Below are 17,960 nucleotides of genomic sequence, written 5' to 3'. Positions count from 1 at the left end.
TGAAAGAATGAGAAGTTAATATCTGTATCACAATTCTTTCTTTTATACCCGTGTGTGCACACATGTGCACATGCACACAAACACACACAATATGCTAATAACGACAGGAAAAAGATACTATAAGTTGCTTAGCAAGGTTTTAAAGCAAGCTTTTTCAATGTTCCAGATTGCTAGTCTGAAGGTAAATAAGGTAGAAACCAAAAGATTAATCACTAAAACCCTCATCCTGGATAACATGCTTTAAGTAAATTTAATGTGAAAATCTATTCAATAAATGTATACACAGTTTCCTAACTTCATAAAGGACTTCATTTTTTAAACGTTTCATTACAGGACTACTTTAAATGGTTGAAATCAGTTTTACTTATAGCCGCAATCATATAAACACAGCTGATATTTATAAAATGACTGAACGGCTTTATCAAACTTTATATTGACCATAACGTAGGTAGTCAAGTATCAATTTAGTTTCCTTCTGTGATTCAGTAATGGCACACACAGAGTAACAGAGAAGCAATGAGACTCTGTGCATAGTGAAGATAGATCAGCCTAGGAGTCAAAGATGTTAGAGATCCGACTGCCATGTATTAGCTATGAGTCCTTGAGCAAGTCCCTTAACCACTTTAAATCTTATTACTACTTATAAAGTGGGACTGTTAATTTCTGTTCTATTTTGTAGTAACTATACAAATCGAATAAAATTATGTACATATTTTTAGTAAAATATTTGTTAATTTTCCTACATTATTTGCAATATTTAAATGTTATTTAAGTGCAAGCTACTAATAATAATATAAATTGAGTTCTGTCCCTACTTCTCATATATCCATTAAATGTAGTATTTTGTATACAGTACAGAACCAGGAATCAGAAACCTGTCTCTAGTTCATTCCAGTCGTGCCACTGTTTTCTCTCTGCAAAACGGGAAATAACACCCACCAAATAAATGAACGTATATGAAACTGCTTTGTAAAGCAACTAAATATATTAACCTAAGGTATTACCATTATTAGATGCAGTATTATGTATCTTTCACTTAAATTACAAAAAGTATGGTGGTGGGGGAGGATTCTCTCGGTTGTGACTCTTTTGAAAGAACGCTAACAAAAGATTACAAGAGCACGTGCATCATTAGCACATCCAAGACCTGCTCTAGATTAGAGGACGCACCCAATTCACTAGGATCTGAGCAGAAGTTGGAAAGACTCACCACACCTTACCAGTTTCACTGACATTAGAAAATTCTTCAAGGGATAAAAAGTATTGTAGTAATGAGTTCTCAGCAGGGACCACGAAATCCTCTTACAGCTTCATGGTTTGCTTTTTCATCCCCCTACTTCACGAGCTATCTAATCTACTGGAAATCATATTCACAGTTTGGAATGCCACTGCAACTCTTCCAATAAATAAATAAAAGCACAATTCAGGCAACCCAGTCTTTCCACTGAGATTCATTCATACAAAAAGTTAAGTGCATGCTAATTGAGCTTGGGTATTATCTCAGTTCTCCTGTTTTACTAACTTAAGAGAGAATAAAAACATTTATACCTTAAGATATCAAATCAATCAATACATCATATCTACCTTTACTGTATTCTATACATTCATGTACAAATCTACATTTTCTCATCAAATATCAAAACAACTACCTGCATTTCTGCTTTTCAACCTTTCATTACAGGGAACCCAGTACCATATTGGAGAAAGCTATCTGTAATATTGCTACCTCTGTAAATGGTAAATATTGCTACCTCTGTAAATGGTAAATTTTAGTAAATGCAGTCGTTGGGATGTCTTTTGAAGCTACTAAAATGTTTATGATTTTAGTTACATGCATTATGAAGCAGACTTACTGTGCTAACCAGCCAGGTGAATGGCTCACACCTGTAATTCCAGCACTTTGGGAGACCGAAGCAGGCATATGGCTTGAGTCCAGGAATTTGAGACCAGCCTGAGCAACATGGCCATACTCCATCTCTACAGAAAATGTTTTAAAAATTAGCCACGTGTGGTAGCCCACGCCTGTAGTCCCAGCTACCTGGCAGGCTCAGGTAGGAGGATTACTTGAGCCCAGGAGGTCAAAGCTGCAGTGAGCTAGGATGGTACCACCGTACTCCAGCCTGGCAACAGCTTGGTTCTCTTTCCACTCATCACTGACAGTTGTCTTTATTCTAAAAATAGCTACTGCTGCACTACCTAAAATCTTTATTATTCCATGCATTCTCACCCTTCCCTTTTTCAGTGTCTTGTCACTGTGATAAATCCTTGATTTTATACCAGCTTGCCATTGTAAAAACTGCCAGCTAAAATGATCCTTCTTTTCCATGAGGCCAGGGGGAAAAAATAATCAGAGAATCTCCAAGTCAATCTTTTTATAACATTGACATTTTTTATGTTTCTGACAACACAGAGGCTACTTATTCCCCAACATGGGAGCTTTCTGTCCAATTAATTTTTTTAAACTACATAAAATTATTGAACATACAGTCTTGACCACATTCTCCCTTTTTTTTTTTTGAGACGGAGTCTCGCTCTGTCGCCCAGGCTGGAGTGCAGTGGCGCGATCTCGGCTCACTACAAGCTCCGCCTCCCGGGTTCACGCCATTCTCCTGCCTCAGCCTCCCGAGTAGCTGGGACTACAGGCGCCCGCCATCTCGCCCGGCTAGTTTTTTGTATTTTTAGCAGAGACGGGGTTTCACCGTGTAGACCAGGATGGTCTCGATCTCCTGACCTCGTGATCCACCCGTCTCGGCCTCCCAAAGTGCTGGAATTACAGGCTTGAGCCACCGCGCCCGGCCACATTCTCCCTTCTTACACAGCTACATTCAGAAACACAGAGTTGGGGTCTTTTGATACATGCATATTAAATAAAAGGACAAAAAAAATCAAGCTAATCATCGCCAGAAAAAACAAAGTTGTGCAGGAAAGTAGTCGTTTATTACAATGGCACATTGTATAAAATAACATTTATAGCATAAAAATGTAACACCAAATAGTGTTCTAAACCAAAATTACAATGAAAATTGTACTGAGAAACTGGAGTACAGGGAATAGGTAGGTATGCAGAGAAGTGAAAAGAGCACTAAAATCATTCTTCATTAAATAGATAATGGTTGGAACTGAAAATCAGCTGCAAGTAATGAACATGTTATCTGGAGACACGGTAATGAATAGCAAAATAATCAACTAAAGGAACTAAGGTGTTCCTTATCTCTCTAGGCAGAATATGAAAGGAGCAGACAAGGGACGGATTTTTTCCCCCCAAGAAACTTCACACAACTATTTGATTCTTTAAACTATATTCATGTATAACTTTGAAAAAAATCTAAAAGTTGGCAATTACAAATTATAGTTGACAAACCAATAAAATAACGTCACATGTAGAAGAAAATGAATTCTAGCTTTAAGATTTTCACAAGTATTTGTCTGTGGGCTTTTCTTTTTAAATATTTATTTTTTGAGGCAGGTTTCCACTTTGTTGCCCAGGCTGTAGTGCAGCGGTGCAATGATAGCTCAGTAAAGTCTCAAATTCCTGGGCTGAAGCCATCCTCCCACTTCAGCCTCCCACACAGCTGGAACTATAGGCACACACCACCACACTCGGCTAATTTTATTTTTTTGACTGAGTCTCACTCTGTCGCCCAGGCTGGAGTATAATGGCGCGATCTCGGCTGGCTGCAACCTCCATCTCCCAGGTTCCAGCAATTCTCCTGCCTCAGTCTCCCAAGTAGCTGGGATTACAGGCGCCTGCTACCACACCCAGCTAATTTTTTATATTTTTTAATAGAGATGGGGTTTCACCATGTTGGCCAGGCTAGTCTCAAACTCCTGACCTCAGGTGATCCACCCCCTTCAGCCTCCCAAAGTGCTGGGATTATAGGTGTGAGCCACCGTGCCTGACCTCACACCCGACTACTATTTTTTGTAGAGATGGTAGTTTCCCTACGTTGCCCAGGATGGTCTCGAACTCTTAGCCTTAAGTAATCCTCTCACTCTGGCTTCCCAAAGTGCTGGGATTACAGGTGTGAGCCACTGCGCCCAGCCTATTTGCAGTTTTAAACACAATATGCAAACATTTTAATCCCTATTTGTACTATTATCTTTCGAATGAATTCCAAGATACGGGGAAAAACTATAAAAATTTTAACACTTTTCAGGTTTTGTCATATTCCAAATTGATTTCTAGAGAAATTAAGCTTGGTTATACTGCCACCAGCAGTATGATTACAGCATTCTCATTCGCATTACTATAAATTTTTAAATAAATAAAAGGTCTTATCTTATTTTTAATTTATATTTTTAAAGCTATTCCTGATGTCTCAATGTTTTCCAACATATATGAGTTTTACATAACATGGTTCAGTCACATTTTCTGCAAAAACCCTTCAGTTCTATCATGTTCCTTTTTATTTTGATCATGATGCTTTCCCTTTCACGTATAGATGTTTATATGTACATGCAATGAAACTTATTAAGGTTTTCGCAATTTCTTCTATGACTGCTGCTAAATTTTAAGTTTTTTCTCCCCACATTTTAGTGTATATTTTCTTTTTTTGAAAAAAAGAAAAGCTATAATTAAAAATAACACAACTCCTAAAGAACTAAAACCCCTAACGTCCATTTCTTTTTTAGGAAAAAGAAAAATGTCAGTTGCACTGACATCCAACACTTTCACACACGTATCAGTTAACTAAAAAACTTTAAGTACTTGTGTTTAGGCAAAAATCTTCATAGAAAAAGATTTAAGAATTTGTTTCAGAAATTATATATTCCATGAAATTATATTTACAGGAAATTTAAAGAACATTTTTTTAAATATATTTCAGTGATTTAACTTTAGCATACCTTTCTGATTTTCAATTTTTAACTGGCATAATTAGTTGCTCAAAAATAAATTTTATATATACACTGTACTACTTTCATAGGATGTTATATACATTCAATTATTCACTTTATTAGGAAAAAAATGGAATGGAAAGAAGAGGGAAAGGGCTGAAAAACTAATTGTTGGGCACTATGCTCAGTACCTGGGTGACAGGATCATTCATGCTCCAAACTTCAGCAGCTCACAGTATACCCGGGTAACAAACCTGTACATGTACCCTCTGAATCTAAAATAAAAGTTGGAAAAAGAAAAAAGAAAAAAACTAGACTATTCTCATTTTAAACCCAAATCTTTTTTGTTTTAATATACAATTTACTTCTTATTTCTCTTCTGTTTCATAACTTCTATATTCTTGAAACACCATAAAACCAAAATCTTAAAAACAGTATATTCCAAACATTAAAAAATTATGAAGTCAGGTGATACGCTTTTCTAAAAAAGGTCCATGGGACTAGAAAACATGATCTCACAGGCTTCTAATGTATATACACATAGAATACATGCTGTATGTTATACGATCTCATTATTACATGTTAATTTTCTTATATTATTTTACTAATCTCATTTTATAATGTAATAACATATCATGTATTACTTCATTTATATTAATAAAGTATATAAATCAATCTTTCCCTAGCCCCTTTCATCAAGAAGCTATGTTCCTCTGTAACACAGTGAAAATGTATGTCTTCACATATATTTTGTGAAGCAAAATAATGTAAGGAGTCATCTTCAGTAGAAGTGCACTGAGTTAATATACCAAAATATTTGTTCACAAGCCTGTTAAGCATGCATGCAGTTTTGAACTGCTTTATGAGGGGAGAAGAGAGGACGGAAAGGGGAAGGGAAAGATGACATGAGACATAGGCAGCATAAAAATATATCCATTTCCTGCTCAGAGAGTTACAAGGAAGACACAATCAGCTTTTCTTTTTTTTTTTTTTTTTTTGAGACGGAGTCTTGCTCTGTCGCCCGAGCTGGAGTGCAGTGGCCAGATCTCAGCTCACTGCAAGCTCCGCCTCCCGGGTTTACGCCATTCTCCTGCCTCAGCCTCCGGAGTAGCTGGGACTACAGGCGCCCGCCACCTCGCCCGGCTAGTTTTTTTTTTGTATTTTTAGTAGAGACGGGGTTTCACCGTGTTAGCCAGGATGGTCTCGATCTCCTGACCTCGTGATCCGCCCGTCTCGGCCTCCCAAAGTGCTGGGATTACAGGCTTGAGCCACCGCGCCCGGCACAATCAGCTTTTCAATTAGAAAAGGTAAACTGTGAGAGAGCTACATAAGCAGTACAAACAGTGTGACAGTTATGTGGTAACCCACAGTTGAAGGCCAAGGGCTTCACATTCCTTTTCCGACTTCAAGCGTAATAAAGCATAATTCCCTCTGTAGAGGAAAAATGGAAAGGGGAAAGAGACAAAAAGCTTCCATACTACTTAGGTAAAGAACACCTGAGAATTCACATTACCTATGAATTGATCATTTGACTGAACATTTTTTCTACTATTTTACCACAAACGCATCTATAGACAATACACACATGAATAAGCAAGTTTTGTTCCAACAATTTACAGAAACAGGGCTATTTGGCCCATAGTTTGCTGACCCGAATTTAATTTACACGTTTTTGTAAAAAAAAAAAAAAAAAAAAGTACGAATCCAGCAGACAATTATACGGGAAATCACTATTTTAAAACTCAAAAATTCAAATATATAAAAGTGAATTTAGAAAAAAGTCTAGAGGTGGGAAGGCAAGACATATCTGAAATTGTTTGTTTTTATTTATAGATATTAAAGCAGTAGCATAGGCTGGGCACGGTAGCTCATGCCTGTAATCCCAGCACTTTAAGAGGCCAAGGCAGGTAGTTCACTTGAGTCCAAGAGTTTGAGACCAGCCTGGACAACATGGTGAAACTCTGTCTCTACAAAAATTAGCTAGGTATGGTGGCACATGCTCCTGTATTCCCAGCTACTAGGAAGGCTGAAGTAGGAGGATGACCCAAGCCCAGGAGGTCAGGGCTGCAGTGAGCTCTGATCTCACCACTGCACTCCAGCCTAGGGAACACACAGACAGTCAAAAAAAAAAGCAACACCACAGTAGGATACATATCTTTGTGATCTTCTTACTATACTAAAAGTGACTGAGGTTTTTCTTCTTCCTTTATTCAATGAAAATCTAAAACCTAAAGTGATCACTGATGAAATCTTAATTATAGAGGATTAAAATTAACCTCCGTTCACAGTTCTCATAACAATACTTCCCATCCTACGAAAGTACATAATGATATTAATAAGGATACATCCTACAACATTTTTGCTTTTCTAATCCCTAAAAGTCTTAATGGGATGGGTAGTCCCCCAAGGCAGAGTATATAAAAGGGTAAAATTGATTAGAAATATTAATACAAGGATATTATCTGATATCTCCCTTTCAGCAGTATCTAAAAATGAGTAATTATAAAATATGATTATAAAAGTAGGTAATGAAAAAATATTTACTTCTAGATTGTGAAAACACTACCTGAACAAGATTTTAGATTTTGTCCTTATACTTGTATAAGCCTGCAAACCTGTATCACCAGTAGCATCCTATTTTAACACCTTTTAATGTAAAAAAAATCTACCAGTAAAAATCTATTAAATATCTATTCCTTGCATCTGGCAATCCAAAAATACCCTTATGTTCTGACAGAAAAATAGTATTCGACATAAAATTACTGATGTGATACAATGAATTGTGTCCTGTTTTAACACGTCTGAACATTGTATGTGGTCTCCTAAGCAGTCAATTTGGAAATAATTTAGTATTACTGGCTGGGCACACTGGCTCTTGCCTGTAATCCCAGCACTTTGGGAGGCCAAGATGGGAGGACTGCCTGAGCCCAAGAATTTGTGACCAGCCTGGACAACATGGCAAGACCCTTGTCTCTATTTAAATAAATACATGCTATTATTTAAAAATGTAATTTTGGTTCTGTATTTCTTCATACCTACTAAATATACTTTTAAGCATTCCAATAATTTTTTATTGAGAATATGTTTGGGTATTTTAGAAAAAGCTAAAAGTTATCCTGTGGCCTACCCATAGAACTTAAAGAGGATAATAAAAAGTTTGATATACTGATATTGCAATGATCTGAATAAAACCTAAAACCTTAGAGTTTGCACTGACTATAGAAAATCCTTTCTGTAGATTTTGTAGAATGTCATGTGTTCATTGCCTTTGTGTAGTGGTATATTGTGGTATACATCTGCGTGTAAACTGAATACTTGGATTTCATTACAGCATTCATATAAAATATTAATGATATAAAAAAGGAAATCTTGTGGCTATTAAGAGGTCCTTGAAACTAGTTTTTAAGAATTATTCTATAAAAGTCAGAGTACGAAATAAATTCAAATTTTAAAAAAAGTTCACAATGTAAATTTAACACTTTCAAACTTTATTATTAGTACAGTCAAAGCAATACAAAGTTATACGGAACTAAATTAATCTAGAAAGTAGATTTTTATATCATGCAAAATAAGGAGAAGCCCAGATTAAATAAATAAAATTGCTGTTATTTACATGGCTAACTTCCTGCTTTGAAAACAATCCCATAAATAAATTTCTTTTTTGGAGCAAGGTAACTTCCTGATTGTTCTATCTCTACCCAAAATTCACCCCCATTTGGAAAACTGGGGGCTAAAAGCAATCAGAATTAAGCAGTTAAAAAACACTTATGTCCATCTTATTAGCAACACTAACTAGACGGAGGAAACTTTAAAATAGACCAAATTTATAGCACTAAGTAAATCTAATTGTAATTTAAACATTATCTTATTTTAGGAAAAGGTGAAGGGAATCAAACGCTAGGGGGCAGCATCAAACTGTTGTGGGTTAGGCTGGGCAGCCTTGCAAACTTTAAGCTTTAGGGTATTTTTAATGAGAACTACACTTACATGAAAGATAAATTAATAAAACTTCTGTTATAAAGGAAAAAACTAGTTTTGTTTTGATTGCCTACATTTCTCTTCCATTTTCCATTGTGTACTTACTTTTGCAACTATGACTGGTGAGTATCACTTTAAAATGCACTAGTAATAACGTCCTTCTGATACAAAACTCATGATATTTCCAATACTGCGGTAAGCACTATATAAATACAAGCTGACATTTTTAGCCTAACCATAATGGTGAATTTAAGTTTTGATTCACTCAATTAGCATTTTAAACTTAAAGAGCATGACAAGCTCTGCATATTCATGTGTCATAAGCAGTATGTGACAAAAAAACTGTGCAGTATGTACTCCCTCAAGAAATTTAATTTGGCAGGGAAAACAAGATGCACAGGTTATTATAAATTAGAAAATGGAAGAGAAGCAGAAATAAATCCATGAGTATTATATATAAGCAACAGAGCAAAAACAACAGGATAACTGTATCGACCGCTCCCCCCCTCCCCAACAAAGGCCCAATAGAGACCATCAAAGCTCATTCTGGAGGTAATCAAGAAGCAGGTGGAGGAAGAAAAAGAACACAGTGCTTCAACCACTAATGAAAGAACTGAAACGTCTGGATGTAGAAAAAAGGTAAAATCAATTCACTATCATCTTCAGCCTTTTGATTATCTCATTTAATGGTCACAGTTAAGTCTGTGAGTAGGGTTTTTGTACTTGAAGTTCAAATAGAAAATTAAGATTAGCAACTTCCTCAAGGTAAGCCAACTAATTAATAGATGAAGGTTTTGAACCTTTAAAATTTAATTCCAAAGCCTAAATTTTTTCCAGTGTTGGTCAGCACTGAGGGTACAAGGGTTGGGTGAACAGAATATTAACAAGGTAAATTTCTCTAATCAGAAACAAATGATCATCCCAGATGCTGAATTATCCTTGCTATAATACTACATCCTATCTTCTCCAAAAACCACTTTTGAAAAAAGGCACAACCCCTAGATTAGTACTTGCATACTACACTTGAGGCCTACTCAAAGTACTTCAAATCAGGTGCTCAAAAAAAGGGAAGGAACGTGTTAGCTTTTAAGCGGTTAGAATTTAAATTGGTAACAGTAAGAACTAGTATAGGTTATCATGCAATATATTATTGATGTCATTTCCTATGAGGTCTTCCCTAACCACTCCTTTTAAAGTAGCACCAAAGTCATTCTTGTACAGGGGTTCTTATCCAGGGGTCTATGTACAGAACGCAGAATGTTTGTGAATGTCAGGAAAAAAAAAAAAAATTTTTTTTTTTTTTATAAAAGATAAAAAAAAAAATTTACTTATCTCTTCAGTTACGAATGCAGGCAAAAATTACAGCGATGTGAAATACCTGATAGGAATTTTAGATTAAATTTAAGCTAAACTCTTTAAAGATCATTTACAGTCCTCGCTAATGCTTTACTTATAGATGTCATATTTAATATCCTCATTTCATTACAACTGGTTTCTGTTGCAATTCTATGTATTTCATACATTTAAAACCATCATTCTGTGGTTCATCACACAAAAGTTAAAAATCCCTACCAGCACATCATTGTTTTATTTTCTTCACAGCACTTATCACTGATATTATGTATCTGTTTCCAGTAAGGAGCCACTGGAGTAACCAGTGCCTGTAGAACGTGCGTTGTCTGGCATGGATCCCCAAGATCTAGAAAAAGTAACTGACTCATATTAAGGTTCTCAAATATTTGTACAATAGAGTCCTAATATAAAACAATACACAGGAGTCTCGAGTTGAGGCTTTCAATTGCATACTAAGTTAGAAGGAACTAAATTCTACATCTCCAGCTTTTCCATTACTTGCTTGTTCTTAATTATGTACAATTTAGATACATATCGAAAAAGAAAACACAAAGGAAATGTAAATCTATTACATTCTAGTTTTGCTCCAAGAATGACTCAGTTCCAATGTAAAATTAGAGGACTTAATAGCAAAAAGTATAAATAAAAGTTTTTTTTAAAAAAACCAGTATAACCTACCATCCTTTTTGCTTTTTTCTAACATGTGTTTTGTGTCACTGTCATTTAGAATAGGTACTCGAGAGAACGACCCTTCCAACGGAGGGCTTCAGATTCTGCAGTGATATTTCTTCCTCGTGCCAGATCCTTAGTACAGCCCATGTGGACAAGCTCCCACGTGAACATTTCTTTACAGAAGCCACAGGAAGACCTTGAACGTCATGTCGCTCGCGCCCTGGCAAGGCCCCCCGCCCTTCTTAGCTGGGGCGTTCGGGGGACCCCAAGAGAGGCAAGGAGTTCAGCAGATTTCCAGACCCGGAGAGGCAGTACGCGAAGGTTCCTCTACCCGCTCCCCCTGCCGCGCCCCACATCGCTCTCCACCTAAGGGCTTTCCGGAACAAAGCCGAGTGGCCGCGCCACCTCCGGCCCACCCGGCCTGTCCCACCGACCCGGCCCCACCCTTGCCCTCAGCTCCAGGGACCCCCAACAGGCCGAGATCTTCACTACCCCGCGCTCCGCCTCGGCTTTTCGGTTGGTCCGGGAGAAAACTAGTAGGAGCAGAGGCGCCGCCGTCCGTTAGCCTCGGTCCGGAACAGCGGCGCCGCGGCTCCATCCCGGGGTCCCTTGGCCCCATTATACACCAGAGAGAACGACTGGACAGGAAGAAACCGGGTCGCTTGGTCGCCAAGCCCCCGAAGACCTGCCTACAGATCCCCAAAGCCTCGCCAGCCCGCGCCGGCGACGCCATCCGCGGCCGGCGCGCAGCCCCCTAACCGCCGCCGCCCGCCCAGCGGTCACTCCCCCACCCCGGGCGCGGCCCGCGAGGCTCAGCCAACCTCCACAGGAGGGTGACGGGGGCGCGAGGCTCCGCACGCGGAGTGGACGCCGCCGGCTCCCGATCCCACGGCCCGCAGCAGCCCAGACCGCACACGAGGAGCCGAGGCGCCCAACACGCTGCCCACCACGCGCTCTGCTTCGGCTCGCCGCCGCCGACTGCAGCAGCTGCGGGAACCCCAGCGCCCGCATCCCCAAGGGACCCAGCCCCGACTCCCCGGTTCTGTTCTCCCTTTCTACCCCCACGCCGTCCCGGGACTCGCAGTCTCCGCCGCGCACGGGGCCGGTTCTGGGGGAGGGAATGTAAACAAATCGGGGTTTTATAGTTACCTCACACTCGAGTGCCGTGTGCATCTCCTCTCCGCTCGGTACCAAACCCCGGCTGCACCAAATCGTGTATTCACCAAAGCCGGCTGCGCTAACTGCGTCGCAGAAACCCGTGAGTCAGACACCCTGCTACGCTAGCGGCGTACAAGGGCCACTCAGCTCCCTGCGCAGCCGCACCCCGTCCGCCTATGCGTGCTACGCTATGGGCGTACACGCGCCACCTAGCTATTCACTTCGGATAACGCCAGTTGCGTAAAGGAGCCGCACTACTCACGGATTCCGCATGGATCGTCCGAGCAATAGGAAATTCAAGTATACGCAAACTGCGGAGTTCCGTGGCTCCGCGCTAGTTTTGTTCCAAGAAAGAACGCCGCGGGGGAGTTGGGGGGCAGCTTCTTAACGCATGCGTGAAGCGCCCTTTATCATTCGCCTTTTCTCCGGGCTTTAGAATGTCGGTTGCTGAGGCCTTGGGCAAGTCGGATGACTAATGGAAGCTCTAAACCCAAATGCTGTAGCCAAAAAGCTTCAGAGTGAGCATCTGGAATGTTCATCTGTATACGAGTTAAACATCTACGTTAAGTTAATCCCGCCCCCTTTGTTAAAGAAACCTTTTCAATCTCTTAGGGCAACGGCGAACTTTATTTAGTGCTAAGTGTGAGGTGTTTTGCCTAGCTCCCCCTCCCACCCATTTAATTCTAGACCACACTTACTGCGGGTCTTCCAAGCCTGAAAGAAAAAGTTGAGTCCTGAGAACATGTCACGCATTTAGACAAATTCTCGAGGCTTTTGGTAACTTTCCAAAGTCTTCACCCCTCTACGACTCAATTGATTGATTATTTCTTAACACTATGAGAAAAAAATCCCGATCTGGCCAAGCAGTTCCATGGACTTGTGCCTACACCGTGCTCATTCTTGCCCTTTGCTCACACCATACCTCTCGTCTAAATTGTCTCCTCCCCTCTTAAGCAACCACCAACCCACATTTTCTTAAAAGGTGACTGTGGACATCTTTTGCTTCTTTACTCTGCTTCCTGGCTCTTAATCCACATGTTGAGGCTTATCTGCATTCCGCCTGGGGGGCCTGGGTTTCTATATCCAACCAGAATCTACTTAATAGAGCGAGTTATGGGGGTGCCTTACTAGTATCTAGTAGAGAACATGAAACCATGAACAGCAGTCATCGCAGGCTTCACTATGTGTCAAGTACTCCCCAAGTGTTTTACATATATATAAATTTAATCCCCATAATACGGTGAGGTGGGAAACTGAGGCACACAAATCTTTAACTTGCCTGATATCACAGAGCAGGTAGAGAAAAGAGTTGTGATTTCCAAACCCATTCAGTATGGACGGCTAGGTAGTCCCGCTAACCTGCATATTATACCTTCATGAAAGAAGGTTATTTTTTGTTTTGTATCTCTACAAAAAACATCAAAACAACGAAAATCGTGCTTAATAAATGCCTACTGATTGCCATGCGTAGTTCAGCACACTGAACTACTCATATGCCCTTTTCCTTGTTTGGAAAGCCAGGGCACGAACCTCACTTCTGCTTACAAAGGGAGAAGTGCTGAGGTGTGGAGGAAAGAGATTAAGCCTGAGTCCTAGTTTCAAGTCTCACCATTGCCACTAAATGTGAGATAATGGCTGTGGTCCTCAGATTCATTGATAGATTAAGGGGATTGTTTTAAATATATTCTAAGGTTCATCCTAGAACTAAAGTCCTTAAAGTTCATAAAATCATGATAGTACATCCTTTGTGTGAAAAGTATAAGAAGCTTCCAAATTAGCTTGATATTTTTTGACTCATAATTATTTTATTGAGCACATTATTATCGACACCCTTAAAGCATACATAACCTTTCTTTCAAATATCAATAAGATATATCACTTGCATTCCTTATATTTTAGGGCACCTACACTGCTTTTTTAGTTATGGATATACAAGGATAATGTTCAGCTGGTACACACAAGTACGGCTGAACCAACTAATCAAATACTGAAATACTTCCGTGCAAGTTGGTTCACAGCTGCAACTCTGAGTGGTATACCCCCATGCTTCTCACCCCTATGCCAGTCCTTCCTCTCAAGATTCCCTAGACCTCCACATTTTAGGAACTAGTGGGTTAATACCTGGCTAACATAGAGCCCTTAGGATCCAGCTCTCATTAGTCACTCCCGTTTTAATTGGTTGGTGCCTATTCTTTACTAATTGTTACACATTTTAAATATCATCCCTATAGAAAACTATGTGGTGAGCAACTTGAAAATAGACACTGTTTCCTAACACTTTTTAAACTCACCCAAACATGTATATACCTTCAAGTGTATACCCACTGATTCGGGCAGATTTTCAAGCAAAATTATCAGATAGAATAAATGATTAATCTGCATACTAGCATATTACTTTTCCTACTGAGAAAAGGAATCTCAGAAAATGACTTGCAGGCTTACCCAAAATCACCTGCTGAGTCAAATAATGGACACTACAGCAACAATATCACTATATGAATTTCATTTTATTTTTACCAGTTTTATATACAAGTAATATGTTAGGGTAAAGAATTTCTAATATGTTAGAATCATAAAACTTTCTCAAAGTGTAAGACATTTTCTTTTTCCAGTCACCTCACTTGATTCATAAAGAGGCTCATCTGAACTATAGTATAAATTATTTTCAGTACTCGGGGGAAAGCGCGGTACTGAATTATGTGTAAATGGTTTACCTTTCATTGTTTAGCTTATTCATACTGCTTCAGCCACAATATTAGTTCACATATGTAAAATTTCAAATGTGACAGTCTACCTTTGTGAGACATGATATAATAAATCCAAGGGTCTTTTTGCCCCTCAGAGGATTTGAAAAGAACCAACTATTAATACAAAAGAGGAAATAAGAAACATACGTCATACCCCAATCTTTAGCAGTGGCTAAAGAAAGTCCATGTCATAAACCTGGGTTTCCCTCTTACAGAGGAGAAAATAGTCATCATACGAACAAAGTTAAGAGTCTTTAATGAAATCTATGAAGAACATGACTAATTCTAAGAAATCAGGCCTTTCAAACTCACTTGTTCTTTCTGTGATTCAAGATTAGTAATAACCAATGATAAAGACCCCTTCTTAAATTCATCTCCAGTTTAAACTATTACTTTTACATGGCCGAAAAGTTTACTTTAGACAAAGCTATGCCTAGAGAGGCTGTGAACCAAAAATAAAATTTTAAGCCTCCCAACTAACTGAATGGTCACCTCTTCTTTGCCAAAGGCATTCCAAAGTCAGCCTGAAACACTAGTACCGGGCATGATGGGAATGGATGGTTGAACATGCCTCATTATATTCTCCTCACTTTAAAATTCAGGCACAGGCTGGGTGTGGTGGCTCACGCCTGTAATCCCAGCACTTATGGTGGCCAAGGCAGGTGGATCACCTGAGGTCAGTAGTTTAAGACCAGCTGGCCAACATGGCAAAACCCCATCTCTACTCAAAATACAAAAATTAGCCAGGTGTGGTGGTGGACACCTGTAATCCCAGCTACACGGGAGGCTGAGGCAGGGAGACTCACTTGAACCCAGGAGGCAGAGGTTGCAGTGAGCCAAGACTGCACCACTGCACTCCAGCCTGGGCAACAGAGGAAGACTCCATCTCAAAAAAAAAATTCAGGCACAGATGACCAGCATTAACAAGAAAAGAGACCTTAGGACTGAGGAAAGAGATTGTAGCAATAAGATACCAACTTGACAGACAGCAGGCTCTGAAAGAATTCAAAGTATTTTTCTCCAAAATATATTTCTTTGACATGTTTTGAAATGGCCTTGCAAAACTGTCTCTTGTGGGGAGCATCTACATTCTGTAGAGCAGCAGTCCCCAACTTTTTTGGCACCAGAGACTGGTTTCCTGGAAGACAGTTTTTCCACAGATGGGGGTGGGTGGGGATGGTTTTGGGATGAAACTGTTCCACCTCACATTATCAAGCATTAGTTAGATTCTCATAAGGACTGCACAACCTAGATCCCTCACATACACAATTCACAATAGGGTTTGCACTCCTATGAGAATCTAATGCCACCGTTGATCTGACAGGAGGTGGAACTCAGGCAGTAATGCTTACTGCCTGACACTCTCCTCCTGCTTTGTGGCCCTGTTCCTAACAGGCCATGCACCTGAAACAGTCTAGGGGTTGGGGGACCCCTGCTGTAGAGAATCTCCTTCCCTTTCCAAGTCTCTTCCCTGATCCAGGAGAGAATTAACTAAGAGTCTGGCATCTTTTAAAGTCTGATAAGAAACATTTACAATTTATTCTCTCTGAAGCCTGCTACCTGGAGGCTTCATCTACATAGTAAGAACCTTGGTCTCCATAATCCATTATCCGTTTTTTAAAATATTCTTTTTTTTTTCTTTTCTTAAGATGAGTCTCACTGTTGCCCAGGCCGGAGTGCAGTGGCGAGATCTCGGCTCACTGCAACCTCTGCCTTCCCAGGCTCAGGTGATTTTCCTGTCTCAGCCTCCCGAGTAGCTGTGATTACAGGCACCCACCACCACTCCCAGCTAGTTTTTGTATTTTTGGGGAGAGACAGGTTTTCTCCATGTTGGCCAGGCTGTTTTCAAACTCCTGACCTCAGGTGATCCACCTGCCTCGGCCTCCCAAAGTGCTGGCATTACAAGTATGAGCCACCATGCCTGGGCTAAATTTTATTTCTTTTCTGACTGCTTATCCCCAAGTTCTACATGGCCCCTTATCTTAACCCAAACACTTCCTCCTATTGATTCCAGGTCTTTAGATAAACTATTTCAACCAACTGCCAATCAGAAAATTTTCAAATCCTCCTATGACCTGGAACCAGCTCCTGCTTCCAGTTGTCCCACTTTTCTGGGCCAAACCAATGTACATCGTACATGTATTATGTCTTATGTGTCCCTAAAATGTATAAAACCAAGCTGTTGCTCAACTACCACCTTGGGCACATATTCTAAGGATTTCCTGGCATTGTGTGACGGGCCATTGGTCACTCATGTTTGGCTCAGAAAAAATATCTTCAAACAAGTTACAGAATTTGACTCTTTTCATTGATGAAGAAATTAGTCAGGAGTACGAGGAAGACTAAATTATATTGCTATATCAATGTGGTGGGGTGTGGGGATATTAAGTACCAGAACAGGTGTTAAAATTTGGAAAAGGGGGCCATGCGCAGTGGCTCACATCTGTAATCCCAGCACTTTGGGAGGCCAAAGCAGGTGGATCACTTGAGGTCAGGAGTTCAAGATCAGCCTGGCCACCATGATGAAAACCCATCTCTACTAAAAATGCGAAAATTAGCTGGATATGGTGGCATGTGCCTATAATCCCAGCTACTTGGGAGGCTGAAGAAGGAGAATCGCTTGATCCTGGGAGGTGAAGGTTGCAGTGAGCCGAGATCACGCCCCTGCTTTCCAGCCTGGGTGACATGGCAAGACTTTGTCTCAAAAAAAAAAAAAAAAAAAAAAAAAAAAAAAAAGATTTGGGAAAGTTGGGAAAGGAAGATGTCAGCAACATGTAGGTAAAATTCCAAACTGAGGCCTCAAAATGAATAGCTACTATTCATTTTTAGAGACTATTTCAGCCTGGGGATTGAAGCTCCAGCTCTAAAACTGATGCCAGAGAAATTTAAAGGATACAAATTATTTCCATTATTCAAGACCTGTGGCACTGTGTAACATCTAACACCGCAAACACACTGTCAGAATGGGGAAGTTGGACCCATGTCGTAGTCTTTTTCTGATCCCTGAGAAATTATGGCTCTACCATCTCATTTTTTGCAGACTCTAAAGACTAAGGTAGGATAAATGGGCCTTGAGAAGTTCATGTGAGTTCTCACTAGAGGAGCACAGCTGCCCTTATACTCCTTTCTAAACAACAACAACAAAAAAAATTAAAAAACTTTTTTTGAGACAGGGTCTCATTCTGTCTCCCAGGCTAGAGTGCAGTGGTGCAATCA

The 17,960-nt window shown here is 39.9% G+C and overlaps 2 protein-coding genes across 4 annotated transcripts in view; both read right to left on the bottom strand.

The window, feature by feature from the left end:
• The window catches only part of SLC39A10 (solute carrier family 39 member 10), an 82,168-nt gene extending 69,643 nt beyond the window's left edge, over positions 1-12,525 (bottom strand). Inside the window, exon 1 of one of the 3 annotated variants that reach the window (XM_023217937.3) lies at positions 12,260-12,525. Coding sequence is in view for 1 of the 3 variants with exons in the window: in XM_023217919.2 (XP_023073687.1) it covers positions 10,846-10,870 (25 nt within the window). In the remaining 2 variants the exon portion in view is untranslated. Of the gene's footprint in view, positions 1-10,845; positions 10,975-11,988; positions 12,138-12,259 lie in introns of those variants that run through there. The other 2 variants (XM_023217929.3, XM_023217919.2) reach the window with 2 other exon arrangements.
• LOC111545570 lies at positions 8,304-12,012 on the bottom strand. The gene has a single exon (XM_023216562.1). It carries the CDS (start codon positions 12,010-12,012, stop codon positions 11,458-11,460), a length of 555 nt encoding a protein of 184 aa, XP_023072330.1. The 3' UTR covers positions 8,304-11,457.
• Positions 12,526-17,960: the final 5,435 nt, after the last annotated feature.

This window comes from Piliocolobus tephrosceles, chromosome 11 (assembly GCF_002776525.5).
Source record: "Piliocolobus tephrosceles isolate RC106 chromosome 11, ASM277652v3, whole genome shotgun sequence".
NCBI lineage: Eukaryota > Metazoa > Chordata > Mammalia > Primates > Cercopithecidae > Piliocolobus > Piliocolobus tephrosceles.
Note: the sequence above shows the minus strand (reverse complement) of the source record. Positions and strands in the feature narration are given on the sequence as shown.